The sequence below is a fragment of the Electrophorus electricus genome, chromosome 11 (assembly GCF_041902795.1).
Source record: "Electrophorus electricus isolate QZ-2024a chromosome 11, ASM4190279v1, whole genome shotgun sequence".
In the NCBI taxonomy this organism is placed as follows: Eukaryota; Metazoa; Chordata; class Actinopteri; order Gymnotiformes; family Gymnotidae; genus Electrophorus; species Electrophorus electricus.
This window is the reverse complement of record NC_137507.1, coordinates 15,363,297-15,380,174: the sequence shown is the minus strand read 5'-3', so window position 1 is coordinate 15,380,174 and position 16,878 is coordinate 15,363,297. Positions and strand designations below refer to the sequence as shown.

At 47.7% G+C, this 16,878-nt stretch overlaps 1 protein-coding gene across 4 annotated transcripts; it reads right to left on the bottom strand.

Moving 5' to 3' along the window:
* Positions 1–1,387: 1,387 nt before the first annotated feature.
* On the bottom strand, positions 1,388–16,484 carry kdm5a (lysine demethylase 5A). 4 transcript variants are annotated; one of them, XM_027003889.3, is made up of 27 exons: positions 15,279–16,484; positions 14,744–14,821; positions 14,223–14,345; positions 13,538–13,708; positions 13,183–13,383; positions 12,441–12,519; positions 12,222–12,310; positions 11,908–12,066; positions 11,569–11,688; positions 11,154–11,312; positions 10,710–10,891; positions 10,399–10,561; positions 10,161–10,280; positions 9,626–9,820; positions 8,870–9,051; positions 8,372–8,496; positions 8,075–8,225; positions 7,718–7,832; positions 7,231–7,586; positions 6,650–6,788; positions 6,303–6,482; positions 5,401–6,117; positions 4,750–4,878; positions 4,432–4,576; positions 3,911–4,131; positions 3,009–3,458; positions 1,388–2,612 (listed from the first exon to the last, which is right to left on the bottom strand). In XM_027003889.3, exons 1-27 carry the CDS (start codon positions 15,423–15,425, stop codon positions 2,367–2,369), a joined length of 5,142 nt encoding a protein of 1,713 aa, XP_026859690.2. In that variant the 5' UTR covers positions 15,426–16,484; the 3' UTR covers positions 1,388–2,366. The 4 variants fall into 4 exon arrangements, with proteins under 4 accessions (XP_026859690.2, XP_035384330.1, XP_081578570.1 ...); XM_035528437.2 differs by having other exon boundaries at positions 7,718–7,835; positions 15,279–16,483; XM_081722444.1 differs by lacking the exon at positions 11,908–12,066 and having other exon boundaries at positions 7,718–7,835; positions 15,279–16,483.
* Positions 16,485–16,878: the final 394 nt, after the last annotated feature.

The following is a 16,878-nucleotide window of genomic DNA, read 5'->3' as shown; positions in this document are numbered from 1 at the left end:
AGGAATTGGTGTTGATTATTCGGCTTTTATCTTGAAATTCTCACGCACACCATTTTCAGGCTAATAGTTACCTGCGCACTGATAGTAATTGTACCGATTAGTTTTTGTTATCTGTTAATACAGCTAATTCGGGTGTATAATCACGTTTATATCACCGAATTTTTAAAAATAAATTTGAGCGTGAGATGTATTCTGGTGTGCCAAAAGAATTACAACCAGATATTTGTGAAAAGTGCTATTATTAATTTCACATCCAAGTTCCACCTTACAAAAACAGGAATATTATCTTTGGTCCCTTCACTGAAAAGGAAAGAATTATTCTCAGCCTAAGCCTTTTCTGCAGGTTAGAGACGGGTAGAGGTTTGGATTATTACTGTGCATCAGTGAGAGACACAGGTACAGGTTTGGATTTTTATTGCAACCTCCTCTGAACTGCCTTTCCCACTTAAAATCTCTCTTGTCATTCAGAAACACAATCATGATTCTTTTTAGTACAAGGCTATGGATCATGTTTCAAAACTTTTGGAAAAACTGAAAGAAACTGAACTATTTTAAGGACCAAACATTTCTCAGGACACAAATACACCAACCTAAACTCTATGAATATTTATAGCAATTTTTTATAGCTACTTTATCTCAATTATTATAGGTCATTAATTATCAAAACTGCAAGGGACTGCTAAGAATCTTTAATTCATAAATCAAGTACTTTATACTTTCATGCTGAATTTTCCCCCAGTTCCTATGCTTTACTTATAAAATTCATGGTGGTGTGTTTTCGATCATTTAATGTCAAATAGGCTTTTTATAGGCCTGCCAATATTTGCATATAACATCAATGTTGGCTTGTTGTAGGAAAGATGTGTTGGCGCATATGACAGTGTGCATAGTTATCCTTTTTCCAAGTTACCACCATCTAGTAGGTTGTTTACTGTTGCTGGTGTAGCAATGCTGTTTAATTAAGACAATGGCAATCTCACTGAGCCAAGCAGATAGGATGCAATTAATTTTAATAAGTTTGAAATAAACAATGGCTGCTTGAAAAATCAATGGTACTTCAAAGAATCAAACACTGCTCTACAAAGCTATGTATTTAAATTCTTCATCCATTTACATTTAATATGAAATCACTGATACTGTCAGAACAACGAGACATGCTAGGCTATAAATTCAAGTTAAAAGGTAAAGTAGGGCTGAAGTTCTACACGAAATTCCTTAAAAAGTAGGCAATTTGGAGCTCATTAGTTTCCTCTTTTGCTTAAAAGATACACATGTGGAGTACGACAAAGTAAATCTATCACAACCCACCACAAATATCCAAAAATATGTATTTGTAAAATCTCTCATTTTACATATATTAAATGCTCAAATAAAACAATAATCTGGCTTTGTTTCACTAGGAATAGTTTTAATAAAGTTGAGCAATGAAAACAGCCACATTATGGATTCCTTAAAACCTATTTACATCATAAATATATTTAACTGCATACAACTATCCAGGTGCTACATGTTGAGTGGCAACTTGTTTATTCACCAGGTAGATCAAGATGAGCAGGTTAGTAATCCTCCTAGGCTGTTGATGGGACATCCAAAGCCAAGTAGATCATTGGGGGATACCGTAGGGTCAAAATATTATGGTCTGTGAGTACAACTGTCAACATGGGGGGGAAATCATTAGGCAAGTTTAAACAATCTTGACAAACAATATCCCACGTGTGTGCTGGTAGGTTGCTGGTGTATGTGGTCGAGGCTCAACCTAAGCTCTATAGTCAACCAGTCTGGAGGGTGAGGAAACAAAATGAAAAAACAAAAACAAAATATGAGCATTGAGAAGACTGATGTTTGTTTGGCCATGACATTTTTTGGGTCTATAATTATGGCAGGGGTATTCAAATCACAGGTCTCATGGTCCTAGATTTTCCACTCTTTCCCTTTACTTAGCAGTCAGGTGTGATGGCAAAGTGGCCAATCAGTTATGTTAACATTTCCTTCAGCTATCTGTAATTACAAAAGATCTGCATACCCCTGGATAACCCTAGACTACGGCGCAAGATGGAATGTCTCCAGTGTGCCATTTGACCAGTTCTGAGTTTCTCCAGGCCTGTTCATCAAACATCTTGATGCAAGTGATAATCCATGATTAGAATCCACCCATGCAGACACCATGACAGACTACTGCTCATGTAACATAACTCATCCTTTTTGTTTATGCACTGTGCAGCAGTGAGGTTGCAATTATGCATCACAGTCCACCAATAGGTTCAAGAGGGGATTTCTGGGTTTGTATTTTGATTGGCTGCCCTAAGGACTGGAGCAAAGAAACAGAGCAGTTCTAGGGACCGTATGTAGTCCACAGGCTGTGTGGGTTAGCTGCCCTCCTGGGGCTCTGGCTGGGACAGGGGAGAGAGTGTCTGAGTACTACAGACGGGGGATGTCACTACCACAGCCTCCACACCCACTTTAATGCATGCCCCGCCTCCAGGAAGTGCTCCCGCCTTACGGGAGCAGGCGGAGCAGATATAGTCTTCGTTTTCAGCCATCTCGCATGACACACCGACGCACACCTGATGGAACCACTCATCACATCCGCCATCACACTGAACCCAGTCCACCTGAGACAGAGAGAGAGAGAACCATCACTCTTAAGTTTCACAAATGTGAACAGTTTCCTTCTGAGGACATTCAATAATAATGTTACACAAATGTAGGCAGCAACAGTGTGTTAGGATGCAGTGCTATTAAAATTCATTAGTGAGTAAAAATTACATGCATCGCAATGAACCAAAGTTCAAAGAGTGAAAAAATACTGAGGAAATTCCAAAAGCATGTAGGGCTTAAACTCCACAACCTCCTCCCTTTCCCCAGTGATGTACCCCGTCCTATGTACACTGAAGCCATATCACTTAAATCAAAGTAAAGGAGTGCACGTGGCAGCCTTCTGCGTCATAAGCACTGCCGTAAGAAAGACCAAAAGACCACCTTGTGCAGCCATCGCTCTGCTCACTAACCTTGTCCCTGCACGGCCTCTGGCAGTTCTTAGCGGCGCACACGGCGTTCTCGTCGTTCGAGTCCTCCGCTCCCGACCAGTCGTACTTGGAGGGGATGTCCAGGACCTTCTTCTCCTTCTTCTTCTCCAGGCTCTCCTTGGCTAGCTCGGCCTTGGCCGCCGCGGCCCTCTCCTTCCTCTTCCTCTCCTTCTCCTCCTTGGCCAGGCGCTTGGCCAGATGCTTCAGCTCGCGTGACTTGTCCGGGCTGAACTTGAGCTTCTTCTTCTTGGGCTTGCTCCCCGCCTCCAGGACGCGCTTGATGTCCTTGCACTTGGGCCGGCCCTCCACGCCGCCGCCGCCGGCCGCCATCAGCAGCTGCTGCTGCTCGGCACGCTCCAGCTTCCTCTTCCTCTTCCTCTCCACGTCCTTCACCTTCAGCTTCATGGGCTTCTCCAGCAGGGGCTCCTCAAACTGGGGGGGTGGGACACAGCACAACAGGGGAAAAAAACCAAAAAAAACCAAAAAAAAAAGAACCATCGCGTCAGAGGGCATCAGGACAATATTCGCTATATTTCACATTCATGGCATTTAGCTGACGCTTCTATCTAAAGCAACTTACAATTATGACTGAATACAACATGAGCAATTGAGGGTTAAAGGGTCTTGTTCAGGGGCCCAACGGGGGCAACTTGGCAGCAGTGAGGCTTGAACTGGCAACCTTCTGATTACCAGTCAAGTATCTTAACCACGGAGCTACCATTGCCTTAAATTACAATAAATGGACAAAATGAGGAAACTTCAAATGAGTTATGAGGAGAGTAGGAAAGTCTCATGCATGCCAGACTGAACTATCACATTCTGCCTCCCTGCCTCTAGCCCAGAGCGTACTGCCGCGGCACGTCATGGTGCATCAACGTGCTCACCTCCATGATCTGCAGGAAGCGATCCTCAGAGGGAGGGTGCGTGGCCTGCAGGATCCTCCAGATGTGCTGCGTCTCATCGAGGGAGACCTCCAGCAGGTCGCCCTCCATCATCAGCTCCTCCAGCTGGGCCTTGGCAGGCGGGGACAGCTCCAGCACCGGCGGCTCCAGGCTGCGTGGCACCAGGGGTGTCTTCCTGGGCTGCTTGCGTGGGGTGGTTTGGTCTGGGGAGGTCGGGGGGAAGTGGTTGGGAAATGTGATGTTGAATTGTGTCGTAGTAATACGATAAAACAAGTTTGCTAGGATCAACCATATAACTAAAGTCATAGCAAAAGAAGCAGGCAGTCCAGTTGAGGAAAGCAAGCCTGATTCAATAAATATGCCGCAAGGTACGGGATTTTCCTTTAAACATGGTTACATGTTTTTTCTTTGCAAAACATAAGTATGTCTGTATTTTATATATAAAGTGTGGATCATATAGTATATGGGTTTGTCAGTCATGTTGTACATGTAGCATTGCTTACTCTGGGGGCAAGACTTGGAGGCAGAAGAATAGGCATGTTCTGCGCAGAAGGAGGGCGTGGCTGGCCACATGTGACTGACGACTTCTTCCGATTTCACAGGGATCTCCTCATCACAGAACAAGTAGGGCTTCAATTCCCCAGAGTCCTGAAGGCAGGGACACACACTCCATTTACACCGACAATGCCTGCAGCACGCTTATATAGTACGACAGCATCACACTGAAACGATGAGGACTTATTTTCCACATAGATTAAAATCAAATAATTTTTAAAAAGAAAAAAATTTTATTTTCTGCACAGGCCTTTCAATAACACCACCTTTACGTCATAGCCGTAAGTCTCGCGGATGTCCTCGTCAGAGTCGGTCTCCTCGTCGTCGTAGTCCAGGGAGGCACGGGGCGAGGTGGCCCTGCTGAAGCCTGCCTGCTGGAACGTCTGGATGTGACCCTGGGATGCAGGGGAGTGCAGCGGCACACCAGGAGACAACAGCGCCGGTTATACCGCACTTCAGCAAACACCCAGGAGGCGCAACAGCAGAAACCGTGACCCACAGCAGGCAAACGCCGCCATGCCATGTACAGCGGGTCAGTACTGGTATTTCTGTCAGTAACTGACGTTATCATGTTATCAATTCAGCTCAAATATATTTGTATAGGATTCAGACAATGGTCACTGTCCCAAAAGAGCATTAGGCACATGTGGGGTCAGACCTCCAATGGTCAAGCAGAAGGGAACAATGGAGAGGAAGAACTAGCACCAGACAGACACCACGAAGGAGAGTAAGACAGCCGCACTCCTCCAGTGTGAGTCACCAGTTACAGGCGTGAAGGTGCGATAGATGAAATTTACATACGCAGGACAAAAATAAATATGGGAGATAATAAAGAGGAGGGAAAAACAGGAGAAAATCAGGAAGCCAGGATGACGCGCGCGTCAGATGCATAGCGGGGCCGAGCTCGCCGACCTTACCTGCAGGTCTGGGTTGGCGGCGGCCTTCTGCAGCTCGGCGTTGATGATCTTCTCCGTCTTCTCGCGCGCCGCCAGCTCCACCATGCGCTGGCTGAGCACGGATAGCTTGGCCAGGGCGGACGAGAGCTCGTCGGTCGCCAGGGCCTGCCGCGCACGGTCCTGCCAGCTCATGGCGCGCTCCGTCAGGCACTGCAGCGCCTCGCCCTCGGGCAGTCGCACAGGCAGCTTCTGCAGGGACACCAGCAGCGACAGGATGGTCTCCAGACGGGGCCGGCGCGAGCGCTGGCACAGCGGGCACAAGAACTTGGCCTCCTTGCTGCCCCCCTGCCAGCCGGCCGCCAGCCGCTTCTGCGAGCCCGTCTTGGGCAGGGGCACGCAGGCGCCGTGGAACCAGTCCTTGCACAGCTCGCACTGCAGCATGAAGCCCACGGCCGTCTTGCGGCACAGGCAGAACTTGACCTCCTCAATGCGGTCGGCCATGGCCATCTTGGCCAGGTTGGCGGCGCGCAGCGAGTGGATTGCCTCTACCTCCTGCTGCTCCTTGGCCTTGAAGGCTGCAACTACAGCGGCGGGCTCGCACACCTCCTCGCCAACATCGTCCAGGTCACTCAGGCTGTCCAGATCCCCGCCGCGTTCCTTCTCCAGCAGCTCCTTGGCCCGCTTGCGCTTGCTCTTGCCTGTGCCGTACACGCCGATGTCCGCGCGGGGGCTCAAGACCTGCGAGAGGAGCCACACAACCGTTTTCACGGGTCAGTTCGGGCTGTAGGAGTTCCACACAGGGTTCCACATGCTGTGCTGTCTTCAGCGCTGCTACACCCAACACTGACATGTTCTGAAAACCTGACGTGTTTTGAGATTCTCTTCGATTGACCGTTCAATCGAACACTTGCGGAGGGTCTCACCTGCAGCAGGGTGTAGGTGGAGTTCTTCTTGAGGAAGGTGCGAGCCGTCCTCTCCCTCCAGGCTCGGGCCGAGGCCACCTGGGACTCCACCTGCGGCAGGGCATCCAGACGCACGGGAATGGACCGGCCCCTTGCCAACAGAGCCTCCAGCTGGTCTAGGTAGGCGTAGTTGCTGCCATTCTGTTGGAACACCGAAAGCAAAACAGATCATTACTGCTACAGAGACCCTGGTCTCCTTGAGCGCTTTTAAATCAAGCACCAACACACAATTGTCTTCCTCCACCACATAGTGTATGCGCACTCACACACCTGTGATCTGTGACCACAGATGTGGGAATCTGATCTACCTGGATGGCCTCCACTCTGGCTGTCCACTCCTTGGCTTTGTGCAGTGCTTCTCGAAGGGCCAGCACATTGGGCAGGTAGGCAGGAATGTTCTTGGCCTCTATGACGATGCTTTCAAGGCTGACCATACTGTGCCGTGGTCTGAGATCACAGAAACATCAAACGCTGTTCAACTCCACAACTGATAGTTCAAGATGTGAAAACAAGACACGCTTTCTTCGGATGTGAAAACCAGACCGTTTTAAATTGTACCAAGGGATTCCTAAGACACAGTTTGGCCTCAGGATAAATGCTGGGGTTTTATATGAGGCCTGACATTAGCTTTTTATGGCAACAAATTCCATAATATAAACAGGCAAACGTGTATGAGCCTCAATCATGCTTACTGGCTCTCTGCTGCTGACACTGGATCCAGTTTAAAAATACAACCCCACCCCCTCATGGGGTGTCCAAACAGATCTGACAGAACCCTTGCCATCGATCCTACTTAAAACTTAACACTGATCCTTTATGCTGAAGGATTAATGGGTCTGCCTAAGGGATCTTGCGCTGAATGCTGTCTGAGGAGTTCTGAGGTGGTCACCTGGCCTGCAGGCAGGCCCGAGCCTTGTCCTCCCAGCGCTCGGACACGGTGAGGATCTCCTGTAGCTCGCCCATGGCCTTCTCTACAGCGTGGTGCGGCGCCAGACCCACGCCCGAGTCAATGAGGCGCTTCATGAGCTCGAGCGTGACTCGCTGCGGTTCCTGCAGGGCCAGGCGCACCTCATCGAGCCAGCGCGCCTGCTGGAGCTCCTGCTTGAGGCGCGGCAGCTCGGGCAGCTCCACGTCCAGGCCAGCGCCCAGGTCAACCAGGGCCTGCAGCTTGGCCGAATCGGGCGTCTCGTCAGCCAGGGCCACCTGTGCGCGCTCGTGGAAGTCCTCCACGTTCTCCAGCAGCTCCTGGAGGAGGGAAGGGGGGGGCAGGGGAAGGTGAGACAGAGGAGAGAAGGTGAATGCGGAAATCTCTTCACAGGCTTCAGCTCTTTGGCTTTAACGTGGAGGAACGTGGGGCAGGGTGTGCGTGTGCTCACTTTGACCTGACGCGCCTGGCTTATGACGCAGGGCAGACGGAACAGCTGCTCCACGAAGGCCTTCAACTCATCCACCGTCAGCTTGGTGCGCGTGCGGCCGCTCTCTGGTCGCTCCCTTCTTCAAGCACAGAGAGCAAAAACATCAGGCAATCAGTAAGTCAATCGGATAATTGCTCTCAGACAATCTCGCTTTAAACATTTTCCAACTCTCGGTCAGTCAAGGACAAAAGGCAAAAAGAAGTTCACATTATTTTCACACCATGAGAACGGTTTTCGGATCTGGCCTGATCCGACTTTGCCTAACGCAATAACGGAGGGATTAATGGCTTGGCTTGGTAGAGGTGCCGAGTTACACACTTGGTTCTCTGCTTGTGGCTGAGGAGCAGCTGGGCCACGGAGGAGCAGGTCTCTGCCTCCTTCACCATCTCCCGCAGCTTGCGGAACAGATTGTTCTCTGGGTACTTCCTGTCCTCTGCGTCCTCTAGCAGCACCTTCAGCTCAATCAGATCTGTGGGAAGGAACAAGAGGAGGGATGAGGGTGTGGAGGAGTGTGCCAGTGTGTGTGTGTGTGTGTGTGTGTGTGTGTGTGTGTGTGTGTGTGTGTGTGTGTGTGTGTGTGTGTGTGTGTACGTGTACGCGCGCACGTGCATTTACCTTTCTTGTTCTTGTGATCGGCTCCCATGGCATCGCTGACTCTCTTGGCCCAGGTGTCATAGGACTGGGCGCGTGACTTCACCCCATACAGCATTGCAGGGAACTCCTCCTGATCGTACCTGAACCTGTAACACACGCACGGCTCCATAATGGCCCCAACGGTCTGCTATTTCTTGCCACTTCATGCAAATTAAACAAGAATTTTCTCAAAGTGGAGAAGTAGCCTCAGTAGCACACAGGAAGCATCGCCCCGGTAGGAAGAACTGAATCATTCCTGACTTCGTTGTCTCTTTAACCTGACCCCTTTGCTGTCAAGAAGCTTTTTTTAGGTTCACTGACTTTACACTGCAATCCTTCAGGGGTGTTGTGCAAAAATAAAAACTAAAAAGACATCCCACAGTGCATATAACCCATAGCTTACACTGACGCAAGTCCCAAACACACACATGCCCACCAGTACGTTCATGTGCATGCCTGTATGACAGCATGACAGCTGACCTGAGGCACTTGTTAGCAAGAGGGCAGTCGCACAGCTCAGCGGCGTGGTGCAGGCACACCAGGCGCTCGGGGCTGCACGGGCACGTCAGCGCTGACAGGAAGCAGGTGGTTTTACATCTGCAACACTGTCGCTCATCGTCGGGGACCAGCTCAAACACCTCCTGCTCAGAGCACAGCACCCCCTGCAGGCAGAGAGTGGAAATAAATGTGTTTCCCATCTAATTGTAACTGGGAAACCTTCCACCTGACACTTAGGATGAATAGAAGATTGAGTCTGGTAATTTTCACCGCTATTAGGGCTGTGTCCTCCAAATCGAAAAAATCATCTAATCATTTGCGGCCTTCTTAGTTGATCTTGTTGTGCAAGCAGCATTTTATCTTATGAACATTTCAGTCTTTTTTCAGTCTAGAATCTTTGTTTACGTGCACAATACACTGTTAAACTAAATCATGTTAAACTGCAGCATGTAAGGCTTTACTTCAGGACTTGCACAGATAAAATAAAACACCAGCAGTTGAATAGTGTCTACAGACACACTGAAAAGGTTCAGTGTTCTTTAAAACGTACGATTGGTCATCTAGAATTTTCCCCCCCATCAAGCTGCCTACACAAGCACACTAGTAACACCTGCTGAAAAGCATTTTGCGTTTAACGCAATGTGAAGATGATTTTTTTTACTGGTGCAAACCCAGGCTGGTTTTCACTAAAACCAGTGTGATGGCAGCTGGGCCAGGCTGTCCGTCCAGGCGTCTCACCATGTCCTGCACGGCCTGCCGGAGGCTGCTCTCTTCCTCCATCAACTCCCCGAGCTCCTTGTGCACGGCAGCGGCCAGCTCCACGTCTAGGCTCTCCGGGTCGGCCGCCATCTTGCACAGCAGCTCCTCATGCGAGAAGACGCAGTGGCGCTGCAGGCGGCGGTAGTGCGCCACGCACTGGCGGCCCAGGGGCAGCTGCACACAAGCGTAAGCGGTCGTAAGCGGTCGGGCCGACAGACGGGGCGGCCTGCGGTCGGCCGAGCGCGGGGACACGGCGGGAACTAAAACAAGGATTTCCGCCCCAAGCTTTCGATCATTCGGGGTGGACCTGGAAAACCTAAAACCAGGCTTGCATCCATGCGTAAATTGAAGGCGTTTACGTAGCTGCCGTCACTGACCAATGGAAACGGTGCGTTGTGCAGATTCATTTCAGCAGCACGTGAACAAATATGGGAAATCTACTGAGCACAACAGGTCTTTGATGGTCAACTGGCAAGCGCTCCCTCAAAGCCGATATACAGATGGACAGACATACCCAGTCTGCAGTACAGAAGTTGACAGCTTCAGCAAAGTTGTAGCCCTGGTTAAAGCCGCTATGATATGCCCTTGGGAAGGTAACCACAAACTCCCCAGCACACTGGTTGGTCCGAAACACCTGTTTAGTAAACCAAGCAAAGAGAACAAAACAACTTTAAGCTTTTGATGAAGCCAATGGAAAACTAAAATCAGCGATGCACGTCATCACAAAAGAAGACAGAAGAGTGTAAACCCACTGGCACGCCATGCTCCATGAGAACATTGGGGTTCATGATGGTGACCAGCTGGTGCAGCAAGTCTGGCTGAGAGTCGAACAGCTCCGGGGCTAGCTTCTTCATCACTGCCTCCAGCTGTTCTGCTGCATGGGCGGGGACCCCGTACCACGTCTTGGGCTCCCCCCTAACATCAGCCACGAACAACACTTCAACCACTTCGTCAGCCCATCATCACAAGACGCCAGCTCGAGGCTGAACTACTTTTTGAACTTTCAAGAGGAGCGTTTCTATTGCGCCACCCTATGAGGAGATGGGTCTCACGGGCATCGTACCAGTGCAGGTAGTTGATGGAGTAGCTCCAGTGGTCTTCAATGTGCCAGCAGAAGGAGGAGAAGCACATGCCCACGTAGAGCCAGGGTACCTTCATGCCCGAGATGTCGGCATTGATGTGGGCGAGCACGGACTGTTCCAGCACAGGCATGTTGTTCAGGTTCCAGCCGGAGTTGGCGTAGTCCTGAGGAGGAAGGCACCGCCAACACGGGCAAGTGGTGTTATCAGACACGCTGCATCTACGTCAAAAGGTACTCTTATTGGGTTGAATATTCCGCTGCTTCTTGACCTAAACAAAAAGGGGACGGCGATGCAGGCGGCCTAAGACCACCTTCCAGTGTCCCAGCAATCGGAGTGGTAAATACACACACTGTTTTCATTAGTACCATCAAAGATGTCTGTGTGCTTACTGGCTAATGTGTACTCTGAGATGGCGAAACGCTTACCTCCTCGTCCCCCAAGAGTCGTCTCTTCCCGTCTCGGACAGGAAATCCACTGCCCACTTCTTTGGAGCTGATATCGGCCCCGTATTCCACGATCACGTCCTCCTCAATGCTGCTCACCAGCCTCCAGAACTCCTTCTCCACCAGCTCAGTGGGCACCATCTGAGATGAACAGTCACTCTCAAACCACATTTCTTAAACCAGACTGCAGATGGGTAGTACCATTAGCACCGGTCCTGTTAGAATGTAAGCTAAACAAAGAATTAAGAGACTTAATCCTAATGCTAAAATGACAAAAATGCACAATTTGCACACGATGGGTTTTCTGGACAGTTTTCTAACTAGCGATTTCTACGCGACCTCTTTCTTGGACCTCATTAGCAGCTGCACTAGCTGCGGCGGACTTCATGGTGCTTACATGAACTGGCATGTTGAAGTAGTCCGACTTGAAGTGATCTGCCATCTCGCCAAAGCTCTGCAGCGTGTACTCCCGCACCGCCTGCTCGAAGCCAAACGCCTCCCGAGGTTTGCTGCACTCCTGCGGGGAGAGAAGGGGCAGTGCTCACCCAGCAAACCAATCACCCCAAGGTACCACACACACACACACACACAACATGCTACTGCCAATGACAGCAGAGAGTGGAGTGATGGAAATAAATAATGATGGAATGCAATAAAATTGGCCACAGGGGGGTCGGGTAGAGGCTTATGAAATCTGCACTAATGTGGGCAGGGGAAGAAGGGTAGGCTGGCATACCTCTGCCACACACTTGGGACAGCGCCAGTCACCCTTTGGCACATCCTGAAGTGGTGGGATCAGGCAAAATGTGTGGTAGCTGTCATCACAGCCATCACACAACAGGAGGCGGTCCTCCTCATCACCCCGCCCACAGGACATGCACATGTATAGGTCAATCTAGGAGTGTATACATGTCTCTCAATTTAAAAGCAATTTTAAAAAAGCTAGTGATTAGTGCTGTTGGTCTTAAACGTACTATTTCAATATTTACAAATCACAAAGAAAACACTCAAAGAACTACGTATGGAAAAACAAACCAACACAATACTTACAAAATTAACTTCTAGAGTTTCCTTGCGTGGACGCATCTTAATAGCAAAAGCTTGTGCCTTGAGGTATCTCTGTTTCTTGAACCCGTCATCTGTGTTACAAAAGCCCAGGTGTCAAAACTTAATTCTCAAACCTCAAAGGTTTCTTTGTGCAACGAAAATGCAACACTTCTTCATCCAAGCATCTGCCGGGAACAACTTCGGCGAGCGTGGGAAACTTACCGGACGGGATGATCTCCAGGCCGACCACCTTAGGACTGCTGCCAAAGATCTGCAGGCTTTTGGGCTCTTTGTTCTCTCGCTGAAGGAACGCAAATAACGCAAAAAATTAATGTGAGCATCTGGGCACTGTCCTGGAGACATGCTACAAAGTGAGCGATTATGCTGGAATGACAAACATGTTTCCCCAACCGGGCGATCTACAGGCGCCAGAGAATCTAGGACGAGCAAGGAGTCTGGGAGCACAGCCAGACCAAGCCATGGTGGAATACATGAGTGCATGTGTCATCTAGGCAGCTACAGTCATCATTTAAGTTGTTTGACTAGTACAAGATAAACATGTATACAGGAGTCCCCAAATTACCACAAATAGTCCACGTGTCAACACTTTTTTCAATTAAACTAATTTAACCACAAAATAGTTCACAACAAAAGACAAAATAGCCCAGGCTGGTAATAGCCATAGATAATATAAAGTATAAACAATATACGAAATGCTGCCCAAGAACGTACAAAACCACACAGATTTGTAAGAGGGACTTTGAAAGTTTTTTTCAACACATTTTATTTATCTTCTTTGACCTTAACTGGCATAACTGGTGGAAGGCCAAGGTAGATAATCGCAGAAAAAGACTCCTGTGACAGAAAGCTGTTGAGTTTGACAAAAGACACAAGGTAACTAGCTCTGGGATTTTTACTTTTTAACATTGTAAAAGCTACAGGTGTTGCAAATTACAGAACTGACCTCAGACTTCAGACGTCGTGAGCGCCTCTCAGGAAGTGGGTGCTCTTTATTTTGTGGCCCATCTCCCAGACCATCCTGTTCCCTGCCTTCCTTTTCCCTCTGCTTCTCTTCTTCATCCTCCTCCTCTTCCTCACAGCCACCCTCTATTCCTTCATCCACGTCCTCGGTTTCATCCCCGTCCTGGTACAGCCGGTTAACGCCCTGCAGTTTACAGATCCAGATTACTTACATGAAGCAAGGTAACAGAAAGAAAACAGAAAACATGCTTCAAACACTGGAAAGGAAACTGAAAACACGTCTTCAGTCCTAAATACTGCCAGCTGTACACAGTCCACAGCAGAGTAGTCAAACTCACAGAGAGCGAAGCTCCAGACTGGAACAGCTCATATGGGTAAAGGATCCTCTCAAAGTGGGTGCGCAGCAGGGAGCCAATACTCTTCCCCGAGGGCAAGCCCATGCGACTGGCTATCTTGGACCACCGCTTCTCCTTGCAGACAGCCTCAAAGCCTCCTTCTGCAGACACAATCTAGGAGGAACGGTTCACAACTTTGTTTAATGTTTTACCTTTTCCTGACACAGTTGGGAGTGGCAATCTTTTACCAACACGATGTGAGAAAAGGCTGCACGATACAGTGAAATATACTATTCCGTTCATATTAACACATTGATGCTTTGGCATGTATGCAAATAATCAAGACCTCCAGAGAACGCTCATCTGCAGTGTCTGACACTGGTCAGGATGCTCACAGCATACAAGAAGAAATTGTGAAGCTCATTTAGAAATTGCAGCCTTCTATTAGTAATGCAGAGGACAATATTGTGTTTTCAATTAACGACATTGTTCAGCCTTTGTGTAGGAATTTGAATGAATCAAGTGTTGAAACACCATTTTGGTTCTAAAAGGTTACAGAAGGCCAAGTACGATTAAATCCATCAAATAATTAGTGCTCGTCAAACGTTAAAGTTTAAATGCTCCGTCTCTAATACTGGGTAAAGGAGGAGGATGTGTAGTAGTTGATTGGGGGGGTGGAAGGTCTTGCCTTGCTGAGAAGGTACAAGTCAAGGATCTTTCTCTCCACATGTGGAAAGCGCAGTTTAGAGCCCTGAAGTTCCCAAAACTTGGCAATTTGATCCAAGAAGTTGAGTTTGACTCTGGTAAGGGCCTGAAAGAAACAGCAACAAACAGAGTAACTGGAGAATAATTCTCATTTCAGCCACTTCTGTCTCATCTTTGTACTTTTAATATATGTGTACAGAGCCATTCTCTGGAATAGTTCACCCAAAAATAATGGCTATGATGAAAGGTAATAGGTGCAAGTAAAGGCAAGTTTGCATTATGCAAATTATATCATATTAAGCAAATTACCCAAATTGCAGGTTAGTCACTGTTAACCACCACTTGTATACGTTCATGAAAACATTCAAGTAAACATAGACTAAAGGGTTAAGAGGAAGCTACCGCACACAAAGCAATTAAGAACAGTGAGGAACTCGCAAAACATGCTGAACACAACATGCATGCAGACAACGAGGTGTGAAGTGATGCACAAATAAAACTTACCTCCAGCTCATTCAGCCTCTGCACTCGTGGCGTAAAATGAAAGTTGCGCACATCACAAGCAAAAGGGGGCTGCCAATCCTTCAAACCCAAAACAGAAACCGAGTAAGATGAATAGTACAACTAACTTGGGGGTTACTTGGGATGGGTTTAGCCTACATCACTGGAAATTCAATAAACGATGCATCTTCCAAGATAAATCCAAGATAGTGTCTTCCAAGATAGACACTGTTGTATCTAATCCCAAACTGACAGCCTAACTTAAAAAGGATGCAAGCTGAAAGCTATAAGCTTCTGAAAATACATGCCATCATAATTAGATTTTGTGGTATGAGAATGATAATGTTCAAAACTATTAACAAAATATCATTGTATATCATTATATACTTGTATATATTAGGCCAGGTCCACAGTGAGTTAACGTACAGGTCTTTAGGAACCCACAGGTATCCAAACCCCACTGTATTGTAGTCCAAGGCTAATAACAGTATGCACTCAGAGCCCATCACTGCATGTTGTTGACACAATCCCACCTTACCTGGGGTGGTCGGATTTTGCAGATGCCACTTTGCTCCGCTATGGGTCGTATCTTGTTTATAAACCCTAACGGATCCGAAAAATCCTCCCAACTCGGCTCAAAAACCGGGCACTCGGGGGGAGGTACGAATTCGGCGTAGGAAGACATTATTGAAGTTCTCTTTCGTTATTAAACCTACAATGTTCATACATGTAGAAGTATAGTCGCTATCGTCTCCAAGTCCGGTGTGCCACTATTCCTCGCATGATTATTCCGCATTTTTAAATAAAAACCTATATACTTTTTTTCTTCGCCACGTCTATGGCCTCCAGTGTCCTTTTCATGCAACATCCAAAATACTGTTCCACCTGCGTCAATGTTTTTCAGGGTAGAGAAGGAAAAGGATTTAAACACAGTTTGCCGTTGTCCTTCGGAGACGCTTTCTCCATCCTATGAACTCAGCGGATTAGACACAAACCTCTCCACCACACCCATGTTTAAATGTTAAAAGATCAACTGTTGGCAGTCAACTAACCTAGAATAGCTACTGCTAGAAGCTAGCTAGCCAGTCAGTCTCGGTGCAAAAACATAGCAGCTACAAAACTGATGTATTGGTAGTCGTTAGCTGATCATCTAGCCAGCCACTACACACTTTGTCCAGTGTTTCATTTAGCTAGCTGACTGTACTGGTGCTGTTTTCTGGGCACTAGTGACATATCGAAGCCCTGACCATCATCCAGATGAGCTGTTAGCTAGTAGCCACAACAGGCTTCTTGTCTCCTCGGCTGATACGTAGCTGTTTCTTGAAACAAATGTTAGCCAGCTAGCCTAGCTATTTAACCTAAGTTTGTCCGAAATTGCCTCTGATGCGATCGGCTAGCTAGAGTCACAGCTAGCTAGCTGGCAATCCAGTGAACACAGTGGCAGTGAGAACGCACGATAACTGGTCGCAATCTACCGCCGGGTCGTTTGCACTACTAAAGTAAGATGAGCTCGGTTAGCGTCCGCTAGCTAGCTGACTAAATACAACTTTATAGCCAACGTAGTTGAAAGAAAACGGAATACTGTGTCTCCGGCGACAACGATCGTAGACCGTCGAGTAAATGCGAGAATAAATTTGAATCCAAGCGGAGTCTGCTCTGGTATTCAGGCGGTCTGAAGCTGTCTTAAGAAGCTTTGCCGTTAGCGACTCCTGGACTTGATCTTTGTTGTGCTTAATGCGCTACCCCGATCGCCCACTAGATGCCGCCACCTCATATACGTCCTTAACCTAGGCGTGCTAGTTTATCATGGCGTCGTCGAAAACGATTCTTTGTATTTTGAGCTGGATAAAGAAATATTGTTGTTTCTTGTATTGCGATCAACCGGACATGTTTACAAATATCTGTTTACGACTAGATCATCGCTAGGCACTTTGTCTTCTACGAACGTCCAGCTACAGGCATTGTTTCTTTTGCAGCTGCATGCAATTCCTCATGATAGACGCTATTTGGACAAAGAAAATAAAGTAGAGTGAAACAAGTTTAAATCACAAATGCGGAAAGTGTAATTGTTTTTAATTCCGTTTGTTTGTGATATGCATGTGTGTCTTATGTCGATATCATAACGCATTAATAAATAA

Bases quoted from the DNA above. Each gene is read 5' to 3' on its own strand.
- kdm5a (XM_035528437.2), bottom strand. From the start codon at position 15,425: ATGTCTTCCTACGCCGAATTCGTACCTCCCCCCGAGTGCCCGGTTTTT. The intron at 13,384-13,537 runs GTGAGTTTGACT...TGTAAACTGCAG, and splicing joins AGTCTGGAGCTTCGCTCTCT to GGCGTTAACCGGCTGTACCA. The intron at 10,892-11,153 runs GTAAGCGTTTCG...CTTCCTCCTCAG, and splicing joins GACTCTTGGGGGACGAGGAG to GACTACGCCAACTCCGGCTG.